Raw genomic sequence first — 27943 nt, forward strand, 5'->3', positions numbered from 1 at the left:
AAATTAAATTTTCTTTATTTTGAGTATTGACAGACATATGTGCGTCTTATGGATCTGGAGATATATTTTCTCAAATATCTAACATTTTATACGAACAACTAGAAATTAACATTTTATGAGTTTATTTTGTCAAATATCATAAAAACTACTGCTCCTACAAAGATAGACATAATTAACTATTTTGTAGTAAATTTAACTAGCTTTAATTTGAGCGCTGGCAGACATCTGTTCGTCGAATGGTTTCTGAAATAAAGTTTTTCATAAATCAAACTTATTGTCCGAACAACTATAAATCAATTTATTTTAGCAAATATCATGGAAACTACTATTCCTACGAAGATAAAGGTCATAAACTTCTATACAGTCCATTAAACTAGCTTTAATTTGAGTGCTAATAGGCATCAGTACGTCTCATAATTCCTCAGATATAGATTTCTCAAAATAAATTAGCTAACTACTAGTCTATCAGTAGATTTTTAATATATTTTGCTTTTTAATAAGCTATATCTCGAGAAATATTGAACATAAATAGCTCTTTTAGGGCTAATATTTCAGCAAATTTACTCTTCTTTAAATAATGTTCTCTTAGATTTTCTAGTGTTGTTGGTAGTTTTTAAGATATAGAGCTCCGAATGAAAAATTAATGTTTTTTAAGGTTTTCCACCAGCCACCATTTTTTATTCCCCTTACCTATACTTGGCAGACTCATCTGTTTTGACTAGTAATTATACATAGTTTTCATTAAAGTAATCAAAAATTGGGGTGAGATAACTACCTTTTTTTCTTCCCGGCACTTGTACTAATTGGGTTCCTATAAAACAAAACATATCAATCAATCCATGATCGGACATATATACAATACATACATATATATTTTCATGATATACATTATTTTTCATACCTTTTCCTTTTCCAAACAATACTCGTCAACACACTAAACACAAATATTTTAATTTTTTTTCTATGTTACAATTTCATTACATTTGACAATTTTATTTCATTTAATTGACAATTTTATTCTCCGTATTTCACTCTCTCAGCCCTTCCCTCTCCAGAGATCCGCAAGTCACGTTCGATCCGTTAAATAAATTAAACTAATTTATCATTAGATAGCAATTTAAAATCGAACCAAAGACATAATAATCACAGCAGTAGATCATAAACCCAACTAAACTAAATCAGTTTTAACACAATCCTCCCATCTACGTTTCGGTCTACCCCTTGGACGTTTACCCGTTGGCTCAGTGTTTATTAACATTTTAGGGATCCGATCGTTAAGCCCTACAACCTTATACGCCGCAATGCTATAACTTGAATTATATTTACTGGGAGTAGGTCCCTTAATTCAGCGTTGTGTAATCTTCTAAATTCTCCCGTTAATTCATCCTTTTTCAGTCCGAATATTTTTCGCAATACATTATTTTCGAAAACCCTAAGACGCTGTTCATCCCTTAGTTTAAGAAGCCACGTCTCACATCCATAAAGAACAGTGGGAAGGATAAGAGTTTTGTAAATTCTAATTTTTAAGTTTTTCGATAGAAGGCACGAGTTGAGCAGTTTCGAAATTGAAAAATAACAAAAAAAGCATTTATGGCCTTCAACCTAGCTTTTATTTCCTCATTAAAAGAAATACTTAAATGAATAAATAAGTTGAAAGAAATAATTTAATTAATAAATAACTTAAGGGAATAAATAAGTTAAAACACAAATCAACAGGTTAAAAAAAAAAAAAACACTATGAATAATCTCGGAGCTACTTCCCATGCAATTGATGATTTATAATTTCCAGGGAGTCCAAAATAATATTTTCCACCATGATCGTTGTTCTATCTGTTATTGTTATAAACAGCACGACAGCACTTTCAGTCTAAAGTATAAGTTCCATATGATGTGATACAAGTTGATTGTTGGAGTCTAATTAGTATTATACGATATAATATCCAGGATACGGGCTTAGTATACTATACAACATCCATCATCTTCATTATACCACGATAAATTGGTGGATTTTTTTTCTCTTAAAAAATTAAAAAAACTGATGAAAAAAAAAATAGCAATTACTGACGAATAAATCCTACATTATTATAATATTGTGAGGATTAAGCCTAATCAACGAAGAACTAAGTCCTAAATCTATTTTATGCGACGATGATACCCCTAAGATAACAAAATGTCTACAAGTGTTTTGATAAAAGGATGTGAAGACCAAGTACAAATATTTGATGTATGTCACGCCATTGTTTATTGTTTTCTCAAGATAAGAATGAGATTTGCTTAGCAATTATTTTGAATTTTCATTTATCTATATTCCGTTGATAGATGTGTATTGTTCCGTTGCTCAAAAGACTGCACATTTTGCAATGTTAGTTACAGATTGGTCAAGAAAGGTACACATTTTTTTTCTCACTATTTTGTACCTTTCTTCCTAAAATAGGAGTATTCATGATCTTTAGTTTAGCATGTTAAATCGTGTTAAATGTAAAAACTCCTGTTAAATGGAGAAATATTTCCTTCTTTTAATACGTTAAAACGATATAACATGGTTGAGAGTCTGTTAAATGGAGAATGACGTCAGGTAACAGACCAGCTGAGCTCTTCACCTTTTTGTTTATTGTGTTAGGTTACTTGCTCATAGTTTGCGTTTTGATTGTGTTAGTATTGTTTTGGATGTTTTTAAAACTAATAAAGCAACGGATGATAGTAAAAATAATGCAATGACAGTTGTCAACCAGCTCATCTTTAATCACTTCCTCACAAGTTAGAAGATCAATAATGCACTCAGTAGCCAAACTTTTACACTTCTACTTTTCACTCGATTTATACTTGTTGTAATAAATTACTTTTATATAAATTTAGAAGTAAACAATAACGTGAAGTTGTGGAAGGTAAGGTTATAAAACAAGTTGTTCAGAAAATCCTTTAGAATGTCTGATGCATTTATCATTTAACATGACTTAATTAGGGCTGCTCACAATGTTATATTTGTAACATTTAACATGGTAAAACATTTTACATGGTAAAACATTTTACATTTAGCACATCATGAATACCCCTAATCTATTACATATGGTCGACTATGAATCTTCCAATACGTTAGTTACACTCTTCCGGTTCATAACTATTTTTTTTTTCTTTCGGCCAAGACTCCCATTGGAGTCCTATACTGCCTAACCATGGTTGGGGGTCAAAGTTATTCATTTTGTGGGACCGTCACTCAATGAAAAAAGTCAACATCCCAGGCCGAATTCGAACCGGCACCGCCAATAGACATCAAATTGGTAAGACTATGTCTTAACCACTGAGCTATGGGCGGCCCCGTTCATAACTATTAACATCAATATGAAGAATGCCTATAGAAAACAGAAGTTGCAAGCAAACATTGATGATTTCAGCCTGTAATCCTCCCATGCACTTCTCGGGTGGTTACTGAGTGAGTGTTTCTCTCTATAAACGTCGGAATGAAGAAATCGAAATTAATAACAAAATGTAAGTATGAAGGTATTTAAAAACATAAAACATCATAAATAGTACGTTCGAATAAGAAAATTACTTAATTAGAACTTTATATCTGTTCCAAACAAAAATGAGGGAAAAATACGACCTTAGTGATGGGCTCTGCTGCTAGAGTTTTTTTTATTTTTTTTATTTATGACCTAAAATATAAAAGTAATAAATAACAGGAATACGAATGAATAAAAAGAAATGAAATAAAATTGCCTTTAAAAAAGTTTCCTTAACAAACAGAGGACGATCTACTTATGCAAGAGGCGACATTAAATATATGACTAGCGGTTGAAAAATAGTAGCCATCCTTCATAGTATGGGGGGGAGGGTTTGGCGGGGGTTAGAGGCCTGAAATATATTTAAAGTGGGGGTTCATAAAAGTGACGTATAGTGGAATTATCGGGCCTTTATGCGCTACCTAATGCCCCTCAAGGCATTACTATTCATGGCTCTATGTGTGAACTGGCTCCGATACCTTAGGCCTCTCTTGATAAAAATATGCCCGCTCTTTACGTGAGCCAACTCCGAATGAATCACAAGGAGCCACCCTGGAGAGTAATCTAATTTCCATTTTAACGTTGTCTTTCCTACCTCGCTTGTCCGGCACGGAATCAGAATTTGCCTCCCCCCCTCCACCCTTCACAATCTCCCCGAGGGAGTCCGCATCTCCGATCACTTGCCAATATCTTTACAACTCGCGTCACAGTTATTGCTCACGAATTGAAATCACGTTTCCTGGTATAGTCTGTTCTCAAACTGCGGGACTTCCTTTTTATGGCTGAAGACGCAAACACTCTTCGTATAGATAAGCTTCAGAACAAGAAACATTCTGTATTCAATCAATTCATTTTCGATTTTTTAGAATTGTATGTTCATTCTCGAGCAAACTATCATCAAATATAGTTAATTTTTGATGTAGGTTATTATGGAGTGATACAGGCGTGTAGAGAAACAACCCATTGGTAGCACTCTAATGACGTTTTTACATTAACAGGTCTCGTGGCCATCTTCTGTTCAGGCACCTCGGAGAATTGTTAGGAATGGAAGAGGAAGCAAGGTTAGAAACTAACTTTGGGTGGTTAGGGAGTTTATTATGGAAGGATTCATATCTGGTTCGAGCTAGATCAATTTGTAAAAAGTAAGGAGCATTGAGGATTTTACGAAGGATTTCGGATTATAAGGATTGGATACGAGAGGAATTCGAAGGTTTAGTGGAGCCCCAAAGTTCAACTCCGCATGTCCAATCTGGCCTTATTACAGGCATGTAGATCAGTCTTTTGTAACGAATTGGAAGTTTAGACCGTTTGTCTAGTAAGTGCTGTAATAGTCGAAATCTACGTGCAGTTATCTGTCTTTTCAGTCTTGTGTGAGGATTCCAGGTTAGTCGTTTGTCCAGATGTAGTCAAAGGTAACGGATCTGTTCGACAGGGGATAGTTAATTTAATATGTATATTTTGATGAAGGTTCTGTTCCTGAGGGAAATAACTGATTTTAAATTTTGTGATGAGTTAATGAAGTAATGAATTAATTGACTAAAAAAGAAAAATAATTTTTTTTTTGGTCAATTAATTCATCATCAAAGTTTTAGAATAATCAGTCTGTTCTCAAACAAACTCTCAAAAAATACAGTTATTTTCATATGAATATTGTAATGAAGGGCTGCTTTCTTCTGTTACTAAAAGAAACAACTGATTTTATACCAATTTTTTGCTTAGGTCATTTCCTTTACATATTTTTACTTTAATAACAAAGGCTGTTTGACAGTTGTTTTGAAATTGTTTGTTTAGTGATTTTAAAAAAAAACATATTTTAACACCAAAGCAAGACATCACTGATTATTTGTGATTTTAGAAAAAGAGTTAAATGACAAAATTTAAAATAGAAATTGTGTAAAAAGGTTTTTTAAAAAAGTACCTTTGTACGTTGCGCTATGTGCAAATTAAAAGATTTTTAATTTATTTTTTTAATTTAAAAAAATATGCAAAGTAAGAAAACGATATTTTATTTTAGGCTTTCATTTTTATTAATATATTTATTATGGTGGTGGTCAATAAAGGTAACAAAATATTAAAAGAAAACTATTTATTGTTAACCAAGTTCCGTCCCATTTTGCATGGCTGTCAGATTGAAACTAAGATGACAACTTTTTTTTTTTAATTTTAAATTTGGGAGTCTACACTAAAAGTACACGAAACAATTTCGATTTATTTCATTAGATAAAAAATTATGAACTTTTTTTTTGTATTTTTGAAGTGAAAAATATAAGCTATTCTACTGGAAGTTTTTCACATCAATAATTTAAAAAAAAATTAATATAATCAAATTCCTAAAAAGAAAATCCAGAATTATGAACCTTTGGAACTTAAAAAATAAAATAATGGCCTTCAATATACTTTCGCAGTTGGTTTGGATACATAAATTAATATTTCAATCCAATTAAATTTTTTTTTATACCACTTTATTTATTGATAGATATTACAATCTGCCACACAGTTATGAGCAATAGGTAATAGTGATGAATGATCACATTCGTACTAAAATAAAATAAATAAATATAGTTAAATAATAATAAGTTAAAAAATAAAATAATCTCTAATCACATTTACACTATATACAATATTTACACAATCGACCTGAGGATCCCTGAGCCCACTCTATCCCCCATGTGTGGGGGATAGAGCAGATCCCAGCGCATCCCTCTCGCCGCATCACTGGTAATGAGCCAGTGGAGGCTGAGCAAGTGCGCTAAACTAATTAAATAAAATTTTAAATTCACATAAACACTAAGACCTTTCTTTCTCATTATTGTATTTTTTAACTTATTTATTATTATTTTTTGTTAGTTTTAATTGATTGATTAGAAGACACATTTTACTATCAACTCGATGAAATTTTGCTTTTGTTCAATAACAGTCGGAAAATTCTTCATTCTGTCCCGATCCTTAATCGGTGAGAGGGGAAAAGTCTGAGGCGATATTTTCTTCTCATTTAAAAAACAATAAGAGTTTTAAAAGTTGCCTTCGGAATCGGTATTCATTATCGCTGCTTCTGCATTTATAAAAAAGAAAGTTGCGACCTCAGGTGGCGCACAACCCCAGAGAGGGAGAGGTCAGATGGAGTGAAAGAAATGATTAAAGATCAGCCATTGCCGGTAGGCATCTGTGCCCTAGCTCGCCCGTTAATTAAAGGGAAATCCCGGACACAAATTGATTTCATTTTTAATTATGTGCCACGTGTCTAACGACCTTAATGGCGACTGTTCCGAGTGTCCTCAGTCCTACTCAGTCCTCACCCCCTCCTTCTCAGTCCAACTGATTTACTTGCCTCTTTTTCTGGAAATAAAAAAAAAAATCTGGAAACGTTGATTGGACTCAATTTGATTATCGCCGCCTCCGGAATGTTTGCATTGTTCGTCCTCCCTCCAGGTCTTCCCCCCTGCAAGTGTCAAAGTTTTTTTAATAAAGACACCCCCTCCCAATCCTGACGTGGGAAGGAAATAGATAAGAAGGATTTGTCAGTCCTTTATTGCTCTCAAGAGCTCTCTTGAAAGGTCAATGATAAATCTCCTCTTTATTGTTCCGCTTATTGATCAATACTCAATTTTAATTCATTGTCACAATCCTGTGATTTTTGCTATTGTAATCCTGTAATGAATGAAAAAAGAACTTTATACAATATAATTCTCCACAGCTTTTTGTTAAATTAATTACCTGATAAAATCTTGGTAAGAATTATTCGAAGAAAACCATCGAAGGTCAGAGGGAAAAGTAGGGCATTTGACAGTTTAAAAATTCAAGTCTAAATAAATACAACTAAAAAAACAAATATTTTTTTTCTCGAAAACTTTGGATTTTGGAGGAAGGAGTATAATGGAGGAGGTAAGCTGGTAGGAAAAGTGAAGCCGAAAAGGCGGGCCTTATGATGGACCCAAGGGCTTCCTTCAGTTAAGCAAGGGAATCTCGCGAGCCCTTGTTTGATCGAGTTATGGCAGATAATTATTTATTTCGTGACTTTAGCCGTGAGTCAATCCTGTGGATGCAGGAGCTCTCTGAGGACACATCTAGCCTCTATAAAGTGGGTACCCTTAATTAGTTAATACCGGCGGTTGAGCGTGATCATGAACAAATCACCTGCGTGTTCAACCGTTGTTCAAGATACTTCTTTAGAAAGTACTGAACCCTCTCTTGGGTTTTATTAGCAGTTTTATTTCTTTTTCTTTTTTTTTAATAATCTAATTTTGATAGTTAGCATTTTATTTATTTTTATTATAATAAATAATCATTTTCAGAAAATAAGAAGTGAAATCGGCTCTTTTTCTAATGAATGTGAAAATACATAACTGAATTCTGTTTGGTAAATGTTGATTTCAAAACATAAACAAGGCATTTAATGCATTAAATTTTCTTATTAAATTAAAAAATGAGAGGAATTTATGATTATAGGTTCAGGTTTATAGAATTCAGCTGGTACACTTGTGTGGCTTATCTTTAGAAATATTTTACAACTTCCACTGCCGTGAACCTTTTTTTTTTCTTCTCTTCTTTCCGTCTTCTCTATCTTGAACTCTCGTCCATTCCTATTCATTCAACTGGTCAAGTACAAAGTATACCCCTCTGTCATCCTTACGAGCCATTTTATAACATATATGTTGCTATTGTATCCTCTGGTTGTGATAGGTACTGGCATGTATTAATTAATAAGGAATAAAAAAAAATATGAGCAGTTATTTGAAATGAAGCAAAAATGAAAATATTATATATATGTATATATAGTTGACCGTAAAAATTTATATATAAGAAGATGGTCAGGGTTACGGTCAAAGGAGAAACAAAAATAGTTTACATCACAAGGCCCATCGGTCCATCATAAGGCCCTTGTTTTGGGCTTCACTTTTCCACCAGCTTACCTCCTCCATTATAGCAAGTTTTCAAGAAAAAAATATTTATTTTTTATCATTCAGGGGGTCGAAAAATACTATAATACATGTAGACCTACAAGCCAGGTTTTGAAATGTTCAGTTTTATTGTGGATGTCAATTATTTTTTTTTTTAATAATTCATAATATATGTATGCTTTATATATGCATATCTTAGTGAAAAATTTACTATAAAAAAAATTAGGGAACCCATCGGCTATGGTCATCATTAGACTATAGGATCCCAAGGAACACCCAAAGTAGTTTATGACTATTTCACTTGGCCGATTTATTACATTATGAAATTCATTCGACGCACAATTTAATTTTCATTGCGTTTATTATATTTTTTTCACTAGGATCTACCATTTAGTATTTATTAGCTAAAAACCGAAATCCTACAAAATTTCTAATTCGTTACTTTATCATACTAATTATCTGCGTAGAGACCGCTTTAGGACCGACATAAAAACGTTTACGTGTTAAAAAAATTTTTTTTCTAAGTTTGAATTTTACTAACTAGTTGACCCAATTAATAAGTTATTGTACTCATTTGACGTAGATTTTAATAATGTTTGATTTATTTTATGCTTTGCCTACATTCGTAAGGCTGCACCGTTTTTGGAATTATAGGCACAAAAAATTAATTTTCTACTTTATTAAATTAATTAGCTAATCAGTAAGAGTTTTAGAACCACCAGAAAAGTGTTTCCATGTTAAGAGAGGCGGAAACTTATTTTTAAAATTATTTGCAGATGTATGTTATACGAGCTGGACTTGGTTTTCATATTCTCAAGATCCAGATGTTTACTCCTTATGAAACCAAGTATCTATTCCAACTAAGAACTAATTCTTTCTGAGCCATAAACTTCGTAAAGTCAGCGAATACCGACTCTTTCTAAGTTGAGCTCGGTAATCAGCGGAGAGTTACGACCAGAGAAGGTGAACCCCTAGGTGGTGGAGGGGGGGAGGTTCGGAGTTAGTCGAGTTAAACGGGCGTAATGCGACTCCCGCTCCAACGCAAACACACTTTATTGAAACCGTGCCCAGTCGCCCTGAAACAAAAGACGACTCTTCAGCTCCAATAGATCCGCCGTCTCTTAAACTTATGGATTTATTCTGTGATCCACGATCCCGATTCCAGGCCGCTCCAGAATTTGCATGTTGGCTCCCCGCTCGTTTAATCGTTTATTTATAACCCACCTCCCCCCCCTTCTGAAAAGTCTGTTCTCCAGGGACTATGGCTTTATCGACTGGAATACTTTGGATATCCCGGAATCGATGACTTTTTCATTCGAGATTCAAGCGAGCACTTCCTTCTTCCCTTCTACTTTTATATAATTAACAATGCTAATCATCTCTTCACCTTTCAGGGAACCTTTTCGCTCTTTTTTTTTTTCTTCAACTAAATCCGAGAAGAAGAAACGATACTAATTTGGTTTCTTATTGGCCCCTCCGAGTTGAATCCGTAATGCAGTAGATATTCAAATGTGCCCTTCGTTCCCTCCCCATAGCCGTGATCCGAACAGGAAATTAGGAGCAGTTCTGGGTAGACAAACCGAAGAGCAATCTGATATGGAGTATCAATCGGGGGACGTGATCAGCCTCGGGGCGAGGTGTTAGATTTAATACTGACTTATAGAGGAAGGACAATCTTAGTCTTAAGTGCCTTCTCCTCGACAATGGCTGCCAACTGGGGGATGTCAGGATTAATTCTATTCCGATAATGGCTCTTTGTCCTCTAAAGAACTTAATTATCTCAGATTAGTTAGGATACGAATCATCTACGTGATAACTATACCATTTCATTCAAATAAAATATTATAATGACTTCACATTAATTATTGAATGTAAATAAAGTATACACAGTGAAACTTCTATATTACGGACACACGGAGATAATTTTATCAATTATTTTGATTATTACAGAGGTATCAGTTATGAAAAATTTAAATTTAAAAAAACAAAAAAAAACAATCAACATCGTTTCCAGGACATTCCGTTACAAACATAATTTTGTAAGATATATGGTGGACAATTTTCAAATTTCTAGGATCATCCTGGGTGCCTAATTAATAGAAAATTGACCCAATAGTCTCTGAGAATAGCAGTGGACAGCACCGGGACGGATTTTTTTTTTAATTCAAATTTTGGTTTATTCCTATCTTGACTTGAATCGTAAAACATTAAATTTTAGGGAAAGGGTCTACATTTTTTATTATTATTTTTTTTTAAACATACATTGAATACTTTTAACACACAGTGATTAGTTGTATACATACACTGAATGCTGGCTATAAAATAACTAAATGTCCCTGAGTGCCGTTAATGTAACGAGTAAAAAGCCCTAATGGGGAATAAAACTGGCGCCCTTATCCGGAGTGGAGAGGTTCCTTTATAGAAGGGTTCAAATGTATTAAATTTGTTCTTTTAAACGAGTACCGTTAAGAGACGTTTGACTATATTTTATTACTGATTTGCACATTTCTTCTCTTTTTTCTTCTTTTTATTTTGTCTTCGCTTTAATTTGTGAGAAAATGGTTCATTTTCCAGAAACAAAAATAGTACTGGCATATCCTTTGTTGAAAATTTAGTGTACTTTAGTATCCCAAAAGTTTTCAAATAATGATAATAAAAAGGTTTGGCGTACCCAAAGGTCCGATGCCGATACCACTACTACCATTTACACACGTCTGTTCAATGCCCTTCCGAAATCAAATTCATAAAATCAGTGCTGATACGATCCTCTGCCTCCTGAAGCTTTTAAAACATAAAGTAAAAATTGATGTATCAAATTTGAAACTTGGTAAACCTTGACTAAGAACGTATATCAATAACAGAGTTAAATGTGCTGATTGTTAATCACCTATATAAAGATTTGCAGTCTGTGCGGCTATAAGAGATCAAATGATTTTGTTGTATTGGATTCCGACATCAAAGCATTAATATTGGGTCAGTGAAGGTAGGCAGTCAATTGAACCTACAAGGATGTTGAGGATTATGGGAGTATGTGAGTGAAAATATATTGTTGTTTTTTTCCGGTCTTTGAATTCAAATCATGAAGCTCATAAAGAGAACAATAAGAAGTAAGAGACGAATTGACTATTCACTAGAGTAAAAATTAAACATTGAAAAATTCACGAATGTTGCCGTCACCAGACTATTTGCTAACTTTCAGTTATTTTATAATTAAGTAAAAATTGATATACCAATTTTGAAACTTGATATATCAGACCAATTTGGATATACGGAATTGAGCTCTGGAGCTCTACCAAACCATCAAATTCTTCCCGTATCCAATCCTTACATTCCAAAATCCTCCATAAAATCCTTGATGCTTATTATTACGCCACAAATAAACCCATCCAGACCTTAACATCCCTTTCTTTACAGATTTGGCCCAAAATAGATATACGTCTTTTCATTCCAAACTCCTTACCCATCCTAACCCATTAGTTCTTAATCTCTCATCCTTAACAATTCCTGATAATCATTCGAGGCGTCTGAAAAGAAGATGGTCACGGGACTTTCTAAATTAATGCTTGAAGTACCACCAATGGGTGGTTCCTTCCCAAGATTTTCAAGTGTATATGAAATATACAACATATTTACTTATTGTATTTATTATTGTACAGTTGTTAATCCCATTAAATAAATTTTAAAAAATCAATATACTGAGAAAATCACCTCGTCCTAAGATGGCCACCTTCTAATTTAAATTAATGTTTGAAGTACCTGTATTAGGTGGTTTCTTCCCTAGATTATCAAGTGTTTGAAACATTCCTCATATTTACTTATTGTATTTTTTTTTTTGTACAATTGTAAATTTCACTAAATAAATTATAAGCGCCAAAAGTTAGACTTGAATTGTGCGTTTAAAAAGTGAACAAATCTTCCGTGTGACGACAAAGTGACGAGTTCCGAAGATCACCGTGATCTTAGGTACCAAATCTAAAAAAAAAAACACGAACGGCGGATTTTATTCGTGCTTCTACAAAATACATAAATATTAAAAAAAAATTCCAAATGATCCAGCTAACTCAGAAGAAAAGAAAATGACATTAGGACTGACGTAATGCTTAATCAGAACAAACTAAGTGATAATAAATGAACATTATAAAAGATTGAATAATCGTTACGAATAATTTATAACGTACGATACATATCAGATAATAAAATATTTATGATGATATATGAATATTAATTATTACTGATTTATGTTCGATAAATAGGTTAATCAAATTTATATAGAGCCTTGGAAGCAAATTAATTGCTTATCTGCCAATATGAAATGATCCTTTATCTTTTTATTTTATTATCTAGATAAAATAAATAATTGGCTTGATATCATAAATGACAAATGATTCCCTAGCTTATCCTATAATAATAGATTTACCCGTTGCAGTCATCTACGTCATAAATTAATATTATGACTAAACATTTTATCTTTATAAAAATAAACAGATGGCCCCACATGAGATTTTTTTATTTTTTAAAATTTGATGAAATTCAAGCCTAGTTATCTGATACATCTTTGCCTTAAAAACAGGCTGAATTTATCTAAAACTTTAGAACATTATTTAGAGAATTTTCATCAGTTTTTAAGCTCTAGAGCTTACCTATGATATGTTTAAGTCTTGCTCCAGCACATATTATTATTACTGCATTGTCGATTATAGCACTACAATATTTATTTTAAAATTTACGATGCATTGATGGCCATTCCCCTTTACGATTTCTCTTGCCACTTCAGCAAAGCTTGCTGTGATTTCTCATGTGTATTACAGATGAAGACAATATCATCAGAGACTGGCTGAGTATTGTTCTCATGTTCCACTTTCTGATGGTTGTTCGGTCTATTGAATATGTTGAAAAAGAGTGAACTCACGCTATACCCTTGCTTGACACTTCTGTTACATTGATCCTCAGGACTCCTTTTGAATTTTTATATACAACATTGTATGGCACTGTTGAGATTTATTGGGAAATTAAAAAATCTAATAATTTTGGCCGGATTCCTCAATATACTGGAGGTCTGATGTAAAATTGAAATTGAAATTGATCCTTTCCTAAACATTTTTAGAGGATTGATCTCATAAATTATCCATCTTATATTCACAAATTATCATAATCATTATCAAGAATTATCCTAAACTCTTTTAATTGCTACATATATGTACCAATAATCGATATAAAATGTAAATTACCAAATCTTTTTTTTTTTTTGTTAGGAGGGAAAAAAAAAAAAAGTAGTTTTTTGTCCTGAGTAATGCCCCTTCATACTTTCCCTATAACAACGCCCCTTGCCTTTCACCTTGTAAATATACAATGAACATTGTAACTCTAACCAACCCGAGACATGTTAATACCTGAATTGAGATAAGAGGAGAAGAAGGAGAGAGATATTAAGATAGCTAATGGGGTAACGAGAAGAATTCCCCCAGGACTTTAAGGGGGGGGCGCTAGCGACAACCAACGCTGCCACTTCATTTTCAAAAGCAAACAGACTCGAGGTTCGAGCGCCGCACCAGAAAATTAATTTCTCCTCTATTTACATTCTTCCATTTGAGGCATTGTTTTCTTTAGCGAGTGGTTTTCAAGGGGTTGGTAGAAATGAAGGGGAGGGGGTGTAATATTCATGTTAGAGCCGACGATTCAATTCTAGGGGATAGCATCCTCGGTCCCATTGATATGGCTCTAAGTCAACATGGATTCGGCTTCGGCATTCTGTTTGCCTTCGTTCTTTCTCTTGCCATTGTAAGGCAATTTTTTATTTTATTCATGAAAAAAAAAACCAACCCTTCATTTCCTAATTGACGTTCTTTTGTTAATCATTTGCGACTTAGATTGGGTATTAATAAATAAAAAGTTAAAAGTTTTCATTGTTGGTAGAGATTCTCAATCTTGGAAGTCAATTAGATATCTAATAGTTTCAAATTAGTTATATATAAGATTTTTTTAATTTTTTTTTTTTCGAAATTGAATTTTCGCAAATAGCAAATATTCCTAAGTTATTCAATATTTTTTTGGCTGACTAAAAAAGTCAATTCACCTTTAGTAACTCTAAAAACAATCCGTATTCAAGCCTTAACAATCCTGTTCTACTTTTGGTCCCGACAAATGAATCATTTCCTAGCATATCAATAACAAAGAATAGGAAATGTGGATAACAAATATTGTCAACCTTGGATTTCGGCATACAAGATTTAATGTTAACATGGTGAAGGTTGTACCAAATAGTCATAAAACGATGTAAAACTTGATATGTAAATATATAAAATATATTAGTGATATACTTATATAAATTTTTTTTTAAGTACATCGCTAATATATTTAACTTATATTATATATTATATGTTCAACTTCTCTACAATTTATTAATGACTTCAAAACGTTTTGGTCTAAACAAACCATTCTCACATATAAAATTTACCAGGGCTTGCAAGCAATATAATACAAAATTTGTACATAACACAAATATAAAGTTACTGCTTTAAAATTCTGGCGATACTCTACTATCTCAAAATTGTACATAATTTTATTTTTTATAGAATTTCGTTAAATAAATATCGCTTTTATTACTCTCAACAGGTTGTATAGGAATGTATAATCCACAAATTCAGGCCAATTAGTTTATTGTTACAATTAGTATTAACTACTTCTTTAAAAAATTTACAAATGTATTGATTGAATTGTTAGGCCGAAACGTTGTGAAATCATTAATAGGTTATAGTGAAGTTTAACTTATTAATGACCTTAACTTCATTCATATACCTGCCTTCACCAAAAATCAACTAATATATTTATATATTAATATAAATAATTCCAAATAAATATTTAGAAGTGAAATATATCATAAGCTCACTCACCTAGAGCACAGCCAGGACGAACTCCAGCTAGAGACCTCGCCAAGTTAAGACAAGTTTGCTTCTTGTCTTTGTAAAAGGGGTCCTCCCATGGAACTTGCAATGGATAGCAGTTGGGGTGTCGGCTGGTTCCACCCTCGCAGCAGTCCAGTTCTTTTCTCGTCTCAGGATCTGAAAGTAAAATTACATATAATATCAACATCTTTTATATATTTATGTATCGGTTTGCTTGTAGAACTTTGAGATCTTTCATCGCCACTGTCAATTCCACCTCAGTCTAATAGTACAAGAGCCGGGAAGAAAAAAAGGCAGTTATCTCATCCCAATTTTTGATTACTTTAATGAAAACTAGGTATAATTAATAGTCAGAATTGATGTCTTCCAATATAGGTAGAGGGGATAAAAAATGACGGCTATTTCAAAACCTTAAAAAACACTAATTTTTCATTCGGAGCTCTATATCCAACAATAGAAAACCTATGAGAACATTATTTAAAGAAGAGTAAATTTGCTGAAATATTAGCCTTAAAAGAGCTATTTACGTCCAATAGCTCTCGAGATATAGCTTTTTAAAAAGAAAAATTTCTTTAAAATCTACTGAAAGATGATTTATTTTAGATTAGTTAATTTAACTTTAATTTAACTATGTGACGTACATATGTCTATTAGCACTCACACAATGGTAAATTTCTAATTCACAAAATGTTAATTTCTAGTTGTTCCTATAAAATGTTGGATTGTGAAAAAATATATCTCTAGATTCATAAGAGGCACATATGTCTGCCAACACTTGAAATAAAGGAAATTTAACTTACTATAAAGTAATTTATGACACTTATCCTCGTAGGAGTAGTAGTTTTTGATATTCACATATGAATATAAATTTGGCAAATGAAAATTGGTCCGAACAACTATAAATCAATTTATATTAGCAAATTTCATGAAAAATATTACCCCTACGAAGATAAACATAATAAACTACATTATAGCTCATTAAACTAGCTTTAATTTGAGTGCTAATAGACATCTGTACGTTAAATGGTTTATGAGATATCTTTCAGTACGTCCCATCCAACATTTTTATGAAATGTTGCTTTTTAAAAAGGTATATCTCGAGAACTATTTACCGTAAATAACTCTTTTACGTCTCATATTTTAGAAAATTTACTATTCTTTAAATGACGTTCTGTTAGGTTTTCTTGTATTCTTCCTACTTTTTAAGATATAGAGCTCCGAATGAAAAATTAAGTTTTTTTATCGCTTTTAAACAACGCCATTTTTTATTCCCCCTATCTATAGTTGGCAGACTCATCAATTTTGACTAGTAATTATACATAGTTGTCATTAAAGTAATCAAAAACCGGGACGAGATAACAGCCTTTTTTCTCCTCTTGGGCTCTTGTACTATAACTTGGGCTGTGGCTTTCCAGCTTATAATGCTGTGTTCAGCCACGTCTTTTCTTCTTTATAAAATATATGTTTATGTATAGTTATATAAAGTGGCTCTTTTTCATTTGTAGATATTTTCTTGGATATTACCTATACCAAACCATTAATACCCATCACTCTTCCTACAACTATAGTCTCTTCAAATCAAATATCTACTCACATGAAACAAGAACCCGCAATTCTGACCTCCATATCCCTTCCATCAGAACTAAAACATTTGAAACACTCCTAAAACATTCCTTTTTAGCTTGCTCTAATGCTCTCTGGAATTTTCTCCCTTTTGATATTCAACATGCTTCTTCCCTATTTTCATTTAGATGCTTGCTTTTCCTATATAACACTGTCCAATCATCACATTTTAATTTAAGAAAATAATTAGGATCAGAAGTGAACAACGTTTTGGTCATATATTCTATAGTTATTCAATGATGTATGTATTCACACACATGGATGAATATATACCTATAATTATATATACAGGTGCATATGTATATATTTTTTAAAATTTATAATAAAAATTTATTTCACTTTGTTTATTTATATTTTATATTTATAGTTTACTATATTTTAAATTGTAGATACAATATGAACTAAATTATTTTTATTTTGTAATTGCCAGTTTGGTATGTCTCCTTTTAATTTTATTTTTCTGTAGGTCACTTCAGATAAACAGATAAATAAATATATAATGCAAATTTTTGTTTGAGACAGATTTATTAGTTATAAAAATTTTTTATAACTCCTAAAAAATTTGATCTCAATATTTTTTTTTTTTTTCAAGGATCTTATTACACTATAACAGCCAAACTATAGGTTATCAATATAATTGCGGGACATAACACTACACTGATACGCTGGAAACCTGTCCAACATGTGTGAATATATCATCAAAGTGTAGTGTTGATAAGATGAGTAATCTAAACAGAGATTATAAATTAGTTAATGTGATACTAATAAATACTATAAAATGTGATCCTAAATACTGTAAACTAGTTAATGTGCTAATGACTAATGATAAATAATTTAACAAAGGCAATATGGCCTGCAATTATGTTGATAACCTATCGTTTTGGCTGTGATAGTGTAATCCTTGGAAATGGCCAGAATAGCCGAAACTTTGGAGTATTAAAATAATAAAAATAAATTGTTCAGACCAAATGGATGTTTTTTTATTACTACTAAACAAATCTGTCTCAAACAAAAATGTGCATTATATATTTGTTTTTCTGTTAATCTGAAGTGACCTAATGTCAGAATAAAATTTATTTTCTATTCTTTTATATATATTATTATATACATTGCATAAATATATATCATATATATTTATGTTTATGAACAGTGGTTGTCTCAGGTGGTTGAGGCGCAGGTCTTTACAACCTGAGAAATGCGCGAGGCGCCGGTTCGAATCCAGCCTGAGAATGGATTTTTTTTCAATTCCTGGTGGTCCCACGAAATGAAAAACATGACTCCCTGACCATGGTCAGAATAGGTTGGCCACCTCTAGACAGACTTTCAAAAACATTTTTTTGGAAGGCACTGTATTAGAGGATTCCTATAAATAAGAACTCTATTTATCTGGCCTCTACGGTATGAAAAAGAGACATAATTCAACAGCAAATAAAAACAATATTAAAGGAAGGCAATTCACGTTACGTGTTATCCACAGATTCATTCAGTTACAATTGTCTTTAAATGTTAGAGCTTACAGGACTTATCCACATTACTGTTCATTACGGGTATGAAACACGACTGCTTCCTTGAAAATTTAGCTAGGAAAGATTTTGGCGGTATCGACATCGAACCTTCGAATTCGCTAAATCTTATTGATATTGGCTTTGTATTTCCCACAGATGTTATGTTGCGAATTGTTTTAGAGTTTGAAGGGTTAAATATATATCTGAGGGATTTCCGAAAGATATTCACACCGTCTTTATAGGGAATCGTGTAAGACCCCAGAGGGACAGCGTTGAAATATAGGGACAAGGACGAAGGTATAAGATAGCCCTATAGGGTCCAATAATTGGATCTGGTTTTCTTTCCCTCGGATCCGATAAATCTAAGAGCATTATCTCAACACGATGTGTCTAATATTCAATTCGTTGCCAAGGGCTGAGTCGGCTGTTCCCTGATTTACACAGCACTAGGAAGGGACCCCACCTATTACCAGATCTTTCATACCCTCTTCTTCTTTCTCTTTCCCATCTTTTTTATGTCTTATCGGTTGTAAAAGTTGTGAAGTTATTGGAAATATTGTTTATTTATTATATTTGTCTCTATAAGTTGTAATAAAGTATAATGGAAAACCAATCGTTTTCAGTTATTTGTTTTATATAAAAGAAAAAAATCCTACTTAAAAAAACCACCTCTTATCCCTTTTATTTCATCTTGTGGGCAATTTTTCAATTACCCGTCCTATAAGCTTAAATAAAATATAATGAAAAACCAATCATTTTTCTTGTCATTTGTTTTCTTTTAAAGAAACAAAAAACCATTTTAAAAAACCTCTTGTCTTGTTAATTTCTTCTTCTGAACAACGTGTCCACTATTCAGTCCATCTACAAATTATTATATAATACGAACCATTTTAGACCAAACCCTTTCAAATAAATAAATCCATCAAGCAATAAAATAAGAAAACATTTTTGTGGATAATATTACTACTAATATACTAAGAACTACTAATGTTATTCTTAATGAAGGGTATGAAAACAAATAGGAATAAATTTTAAAATTTGTACTTTTTGAGAAAAATAAAATATTTAATGCCGTTTTTTTTTTTTAAGTTATTCATTGCTTTTCCACTATATTAATATAGATATACAAGTAAATTTGATGTTTGGTATGCAACATGGACATGATACAGACATGTAGAAAATCTACCCACTGATAGAACTCTAACATTTCTAGATTTCGAATCTTTTCAGTCTCCTTCAAGGATTATCAGGTAATGAAGTTGCCAGATTTTAGATTGAGAAGTTTATCATGGAAGGATTGGTATCTGGTTCTACGCATATCGGCAAAATATGGAACATTGAAGTCCCGCTGGATTACTTAATTGTAACAAAGTAAGGAGCATTAAGGATTTTAGATTGTAAGAATTGGTTAGAAGATGAATTCGATGGTTTATTTGAGCCCCAAAGTTGAACTCCCTAAGTCCAGATAGACCTTCTTATAGGCATATAATTGATTCCTTTGTAATTAGTTGGAAGTTTAGACCGTTTGTATAGTGTGTAATAGTCATATTCCACGAGCAGTTTCCTGTCTTTTTAGTCTCGTATGAGGATTCCATGTCAGTCGTTTGTCCAGATGCTAAAGCTAAACCTGGGGTAGGAAGTCATGGGGTCACGTGTAAGTGTTGTAATAGTTTGGAATCGACGAGCAGTTTTCTATCTTTCCAGTCTTTTTTTTTTTTCATAATTTATTTTTGTTATTTAAAACTGTATAAAAATATATACAACAAGTAAATTTGCTGTAGCTGGAATAGTGACATGATACAATCATGTGGAGAATCTACCCATTGATAGAACTCCAATAACATTTCTAGAGAACATCACGAGGCTTCTTTTCAGACGCCTAGGAGGATTATTAGATAATGAAGGAGAAGCCAGGTTAGAAACAAGTGGATTAGGGTGGTTGGGAAGTTTATCATGAAAGGAATGGTATCTGGTTCTGGTCAAATTAGCAACATCTGGAACATTGAGGTCCTAATGGATGACTTGATTCGTGACAAAATAAGGAATATTAAGGATTTTGGACTGCAAGGATTGGATTCGGGAGGAATTTGATGGTTTAGTGGAGCCCCAAAACTCAACTCCGTATATCCAGATAGGCCTTATAATAGTCATGTACATCAGTCTTTTGTAATGGATTGTTGTGGATAACATAAACCTCCAAGTGCATGTAATACACTGTATTTGATAGACACTAGATTACTATATCTCGTTTGGCAACTTTATTAAACGATAATAGCCCTCACATTCCGAAAATATTTTATTACCTTAAGAATACACATATGTAGGAATAATTATAATTAATTTGATTTATTTACATCTTTATCGCATCAATTAATGTCACTAACCGTTATCGAAAAAAAATATATCTTTTTTTTTTCTTTTTTCTCTCAATTTTATTTTATTTATATGTTTTTTTAATATTTACTACTGCTATGAAATCACCTTATATATTCTCGTATAGATATGATATTATATTCCCGTAAAGTTTGATAAGATCTAACCTCTAATATAATAATTTTGGACTTGATGATGCCATATACTAGTACGCTTACAGCAGACTCATGCCATCATTGATGACACCGCCTTCAGCGGACCCGGCAATTTATCTTATAATGCCACTCTGGCAAACCAAGAACAATATTTGCCTGCATATATACATCCATATATATTGTATATATTTAATTTGTTTATGTTTATTTTTCTAGGAGGTCAGAAAGAAAAAAAAGAAAAGATAATGCCATAGGCAATCGAAGGTATCCTTAACACCCAGCTATACATATAGCATACCTCCTATATGTACGTACCAAATACCCACTAAAATCATTACAGGAGGGTATGAAAAAAAGATGATGCCATATGGCAAAGGAAGGGCACCATTATATATAAATTTATATACATGTATATATTAATATTGTAATATATATATTTCAATAAAAGAGGTCAGAAAAAAATAAATAAATAATGGACGGGATGTCCGAAACTTTGTCAAGAAATTGAAGTTAACGAGGTAAAAAATACTAAGGACTTTTCTCTATGAAAATAAAATAAATAAGTACAAATTATTTTATAAACTTAGCTACAAATGAAACGATGAAAATCGTTTTCTTGTTATCCGAAAGAACTTAGCTTTTGAGACTGATCAAACAATTAGAATTTCCATTTTATCCTCTGATAATTTTTAAAAAAAGTTGCTTATTTAAATTTGTTGTTAACTCACCAGACATAATATTTTAAATCTATGTGTTAGCATACGTTCATTTTTAATTTATATGGGTTAGTTTTGAATAATAAATCCTATTTAAAAAAACACAATTACATATAGTAATAATTTAGAACCAAGGAGGCTCTAAATGGTTGGAAATAGGACCCTTGAAATTATTTTCTGGACAACTTTTGACTATAAACAAAACACTAATGTATTCAATATCTGAAAAGTATTAAAAAATGAAAAATTTATAACAGATACTTTTCTTGTTGTTTGATCTCAAAAATTATTAATTATTTCTTAAAGGTCTATTTTTTTTTTATTTTGGGTTGATCAATAAAGTATGATTGGAGTTTCAAGGGTTTTTAATTTTCTCACAATCCCGAACGTCATGGGAACATTGTGGAATACCATGGGAAATAATTATGATTATTTATTACATACCTAAAAGCAGAAAAATTATGTAATTTTTTATCGAAATTTTGATTTTATTTACAACCTTATATTTTGAGACTTAATATTTCACAAGTTATTATATATACAAATTATTAACCTTTTCAAATAAGATAGTCAGGGTTTGCGGTCAAAAATGAATAAAAATAATTTACAAATATTTACTGTGAAATATTTACAATATTATTTCATTAATTGTTAATTATTATGAAATAATTGTTAACTATTTTCTTCCCTTTTGAGCGTACTCCCAACCATATCCTTCATACTACATTTATTGGCAATATAATAGTTTCGCCTTCATCATCCAACAAGACCGAATCATCAACATACAATTATTATTTTTCATAATAAAAATTACTGACCTTCCAATTATGATATACCCTTGCAAAGTGAAACAATACTTTGGGGAGAGAACTGCAACAAATTTTAGGACGTAGTTTTTATGTAATTTTTATAGGTTTTGCTGATGGAACAATGTATTTTATCTTATGTAGTACTACTTCTAAGTATATATTTTATGAAAAAAAGAAAATTGTTTTTTAAACATTATAAAGTCCAATATTTCAATATTAATAATAATAAATATTACACCCGTATACGTATTTATAATTATTTTAAAAACTAAAATTACAATATCATGACTGAAAAGTCATATTACAACTTTATTACTTTCTTTTGTACAATATTATTTTCACACCCATAAATCTTTTTTTTAAATCGTTATTCCTAAAGCAGTTTCAATGAACTATAGTCACACCTTGTTACTGTAGTTTCTCTCACAACTGTCAGATAACAGTTCCAGGTACTCCTATCGCAGTTCAATTTACTTTTGGTCACTAATCATTAATTACACATAGTTATGTTCTTAAATGGGCAAGTCTTTTAGCCATACCGGGAGGAAAAAGACTACAGTGAAAAACACTGGAGATGAATTTCACTGGTAAAAGAGAAAATAAAGACCGAGAATCAAATGAAAACATATATTGACTAAATTAGCAAAATACTGTTTTATGATATTAAAGATAATAATAATCTGGCTAATTTTTAGTTTTAACAAAGAAAATTGAAAATATTTTAATCTAAATCATTTGTCCAACAAATCAAGGAGCAGGTTTAGTGTGAGAGGATGTGAGTGTGATGCCATAGTCCATTCTTTGTAATAATTTTAAATTTAAACCATGCTTGTAATATGTCCTTTTTGGACTTATTGTAAATGTTTTACCTTAATATTAGCATCACACGTTAATAATTTAGCATATACAAAAGGAAAAATAAACCTCTGTTTCAATTCACCCAAATTTTATTAATAAAAAAGACTGGTTTCACCAGCCATATCACACTAAGGGGCGAAATAGAAGACATTTAAAATAACAGATATTCTTTGGAACTGGATTGATTGTACCTGTTACTGAAAAATACTTCTATTGCGTCATATCTTCTGCTTTAGATACTTTAGAATCAAAATATAATTTCAAGAACGAAATATTGTTTGGCTTTTTACTGCATACCTCTAATTGACAGTCCACTCACTCTGATTTTAAATTTTGGAATAATGATATAAATTATTGAGTATGTATTTTCATTTATTTTAAATACTCGGACATCTTTGAAGTTGAACTCTAGTCATTATTGGATCATCAGTGTTTTAAAATAATATTTATTTAAGATATTCCGGGCACGTATAAATTTACTTAACTTTCTGAGTTTCTTTGATACAGAAGTCCATTACTAGGTTATATAAGTAACTATTTATGAAAATACTATAGATTTATTTTTACTTAGTAAGTAACAGGTATTTTCTTGGAACCAATTAGTGTACATGTTACTGAACAATTATAGTTTTTGTCATTTCTAAACTATATTATAAAATAAATTTTTATGAAATAAAAATTAATAGTTATTTTAACTGCCTGACTTAACAATTTGACGTCCGCTGTAATTACTTTCTGGAACTTAACCGCATTCGTTGAAGTATATTTTAACATAAGTATTAGTGCATAGACATTTGTTTGTGAATCTAAAAACAATAGTTGAGGTATTAATCGACTACTAATTCTAGACAAAATCATATTATGATTTCCAATCTTGAGTCACTAACAGTTGAATACTACTCCATTGCATGAGTTTATCAATTACATTACCTTTTGTCTCTGCTGTGAGTGTGAGATCGTGATCGACGAGTTGTCCCCAAGCTGGGAACATGAAACTGACCCTGAGGTCATGCCTCTTCGAGATGTCTGCATGGACTCGGGTGGACACCAGTCGTTCCAGAGGAAGAGGGGAACCATCTCTAGCGACGCGTGGCTCTGATATACCTGAAATCAAAAATACAAATAAATAGATAGAAAGAAAAGTTAACAAATCTACTATACTATAATTCGTCCTGCAGAGATTTAACAAACGTCCGATTAAAAAGTGATCGAAATCTAAAACTGAGTCTGTGGAATATATATTAGTGTTTATGCCATAATATAATCCTGAAGAACTAGATAATCCATACAGGAAAGCTTTAACAATGGTATTATAAAATAACAGAAATATACTCAAAATCGTAAAAATAATCAAGTTAAATGGAACCCGATCTCATCCAATATAGAATGAGAATAAACGGAAGAACGATGAAATGGAACAAAATCTTGAGAGTATAATAAAAATAAAATAATAAGCCTTGAACTCAAAAGAAATGAAGGTTCCAAAAGTAAAACATTTCGGTGGATATCATAAAAAATATACTTTACATGGTAACAAGTTATGAGTGTGTCATGGAAAAACCATGGAACTGGTGGTGGACCACTAACATTTTCATCAATCTTACTTGATTTTAACTACTAATATTAAAAATATAAAATATAAATAAGAAAAAATCACTCATATTTCACTCTGGATTTTTATTCCTAGGAAGCTGTTAGTTTTTATTTATTAGGATGTTGAGGTGAACAGATATTGTTTAAATAATGTTATGTAGTAAATTTTAATTTATGTGTAAATATGACAATATTTAAATAACAAATAGATGAACTTAACAAAAAGAGATATATTAGAACATGAATATGAGGTAAACCCGAAACGTAATACAAATAGAATATTCAATATTTGTTGTACGTAATCTTACAACAAATATAGGATAGTGATTTCATTCTAAATGGAAGTTTTATACACGTCAATATCTTAATAAATACGTATATACTTTTCCCATTCGGTAATACATACATAGTTACTTTAATTAAATAATAGCACATCTCACAAAAAAAAAAAATTACATGACTAAATAAATACAATATGTAGTCTAGATAATAGGAATTTACGTATGAAAACCGATACACGTCAATGATAGCCATATTGCAATTGATTCGATTGGTCTTATCTCTTTCAAAGTGTTGAGTCACTATCATTTTTTGTGTTCGATAACTTTTTTCATTAGCGATAAAATAATAATCAATAATAATATCAAATAATTAGTTAGTTTATTTTTTTTTTAAATTTCCGTTTTTAGGTTTTTACCACACAATATTTCCAACAATATATTTCTTCAAAGAAAGATTAGCGGAAAATCCATATGCATATAGTTTTGTTTGTTCCTGTGTATAGATAAACATTTTATCATTTTTTTACGATTATGCCTTATCTCTTTACTGGGATATTATCAGATTTTAAATAATCACTTTTTATTACGTCGGCTATAATTTTTATCAATGTCGTGTACTCTAAAAACTTTTTTTACACTGTAAAAAAACTCAAACAAGTAAACTTTATTTTTAAAAAAATATTACTTCGCTCATCTACCAACTCATACTCCTCAAAATATAGCACATTATTTTCAATCACTTTACACCATGCTAAGACTCGGCGAGCATAAATATACTAACTACTAACTAATACTAATACTATATACTATTACTATACTATATACTAAAACTACTCGTGTTATTTTCATTTTTACAAATTAAAAAAAAAAATTGTATCACAATTTTAGAAATAGTTGAACAAAGCAGTTACATAATATGTGTGTGTGTTTTTTTTTTTGTTATGACATCTATTGAAGCTCATTAGTCTATTTGTCTATTTATATATATATTATTCGTCCAACACTGACAATACTAGAAGGCTGGTCGAGAGACTCGCAGGTGATGGTTACGTAATAGTCATATGATGCTGACGCAACTTCAAAACTGTGTGGTCCATTTTACTAACCTTGCTAATTCAGTTATAAGAGATAAAGTTTTGTTGAAGGATTTTATTTTAATTATTGTTTATTATACATTCATTATCGATAACAATGAATATTTATGAAATATCGGCAGTTTTAAAAAACGTTAAAAAGATACATAAATATATGAAGGGTGATTTTTTTTTCGGATTCTAATAGAAAGTCAGATTTTAAGATGACTTCATAAAGAGAATTTTTCCTTCGAAAAAATTATTGCATATATAAAAAGTGTAAGAAATAAAAAAAAAAAACAAAAAAAAAAACAGTCAAACTAAAATTAACATTATGAACTTCACCATTTATTCAGTCCTAAAAGCCCATCTCTACGTGACAGTTATCTGCCGTGCAAGTTATATCATAATGGTAAGAAAATATGACAATACTTGGTGAATGAGTGATCAAAGTTAATTATTAAATAAAACAAACAGAAATATACATGCTCATAAGTTAAAAATAATGTTGGTGTTATGACACATTATACACTCACCTATAAATAATTGTTTTTTAAATAACGAAAAATCAATACTTTTTGAACTAATTTTTGCGAGTAATATAGAAACTGCTTTAAAAAATTACGTTTTTAAAATAACTAAAAAAAATCAACATTATGTGAATTTAATTGGGCATAAATGTCAAGAACTTATTTTTTTATATATATATTTATATGTGACATATGCTACAATGAATTTTAAAAAAAGTTGATTTATGGTTATTTGAAAAATAAAATGGTTTTTGAAATACTGTATCTCGTGAACTATTAAGTTTATTATAATTTTATTTTTTAAACAAGTACCTTTAAGCACTGATTGAAAATTTTTGACTTCAGTTCATCCACCACCATTTTGTAATTTACTCTTACTTTTTAAAACTAAGAATATAATATTTTTCAGTGTAAAATTCACTGTAATTAAAAACACATAATGCGTTTTTTTTTTTAAGATTTTTGAAAAAAAATTCAATATAGTGGCCAAAATCCTCATTTCGTACGCTTAGATTTTTCAAAAACAAAAGTTTTAGTTTAAATTAGTATTACGAAATCACACATCTCCTGTACTGTATAATACGAGTATTTCATCTTCTTGCATTTCGATGGCAAATATTTTGTTTCATCCATCGACTCATTAGTTAAATGGCTCTGTAATAATAGCTATGCTATTTATATGATCATAATAATATTTATTTATTTGCGTTCGTTAGATATCATGTGCATAACCTTTTCAATGACTATGGAATTTGGAAGGACAAAATAAAACACGTAGGCCTAGTCTTACGTAACGTTTCCTTAAGAGCCAAGCTGTCCTTCCATGAGAATCGAATGTAATGCATCCTTCGGTATGTCACTTTAAAGTTTTCTTTCGTTGCCTTTCTTTATTTTCTCAAGTATTTCAATGATTAAATGATATAAAAAAATAATAAAATTGAGTTGAAAAGATCTGTAGGTTATCACTTAATGCTCATTCCGTAAATATTTTTACTAAATTATATTTTGGAAGAAGAAAGTTGACCGTATGAAGTAAATTATAGGAAGATAGTCGGGGTGGTGGTTAATAAAGGTATCATAATAGTAAAAAAAAAACTATTTATTGTTAACCTGTAAAAGAAAACTAT

The 27943-nt window shown here is 31.1% G+C and overlaps 1 protein-coding gene across 1 annotated transcript in view; it reads right to left on the reverse strand.

The window, feature by feature from the left end:
* The window catches only part of LOC106680469 (myeloperoxidase), a 128648-nt gene that overhangs the window by 41262 nt on the left and 59443 nt on the right, over window positions 1–27943 (reverse strand). Inside the window, exons 5-6 of the mRNA XM_024359259.2 lie at window positions 24270–24443; window positions 15289–15456 (exon numbers count right to left, since the gene is read on the reverse strand). Coding sequence (XP_024215027.2) covers window positions 15289–15456; window positions 24270–24443 — 342 coding nt within the window. The remainder of the gene's footprint in view (window positions 1–15288; window positions 15457–24269; window positions 24444–27943) is intronic.

Source organism: Halyomorpha halys, unplaced genomic scaffold (assembly GCF_000696795.3).
Source record: "Halyomorpha halys isolate HHAL.00 unplaced genomic scaffold, Hhal_1.1 Scaffold263.1, whole genome shotgun sequence".
In the NCBI taxonomy this organism is placed as follows: Eukaryota; Metazoa; Arthropoda; class Insecta; order Hemiptera; family Pentatomidae; genus Halyomorpha; species Halyomorpha halys.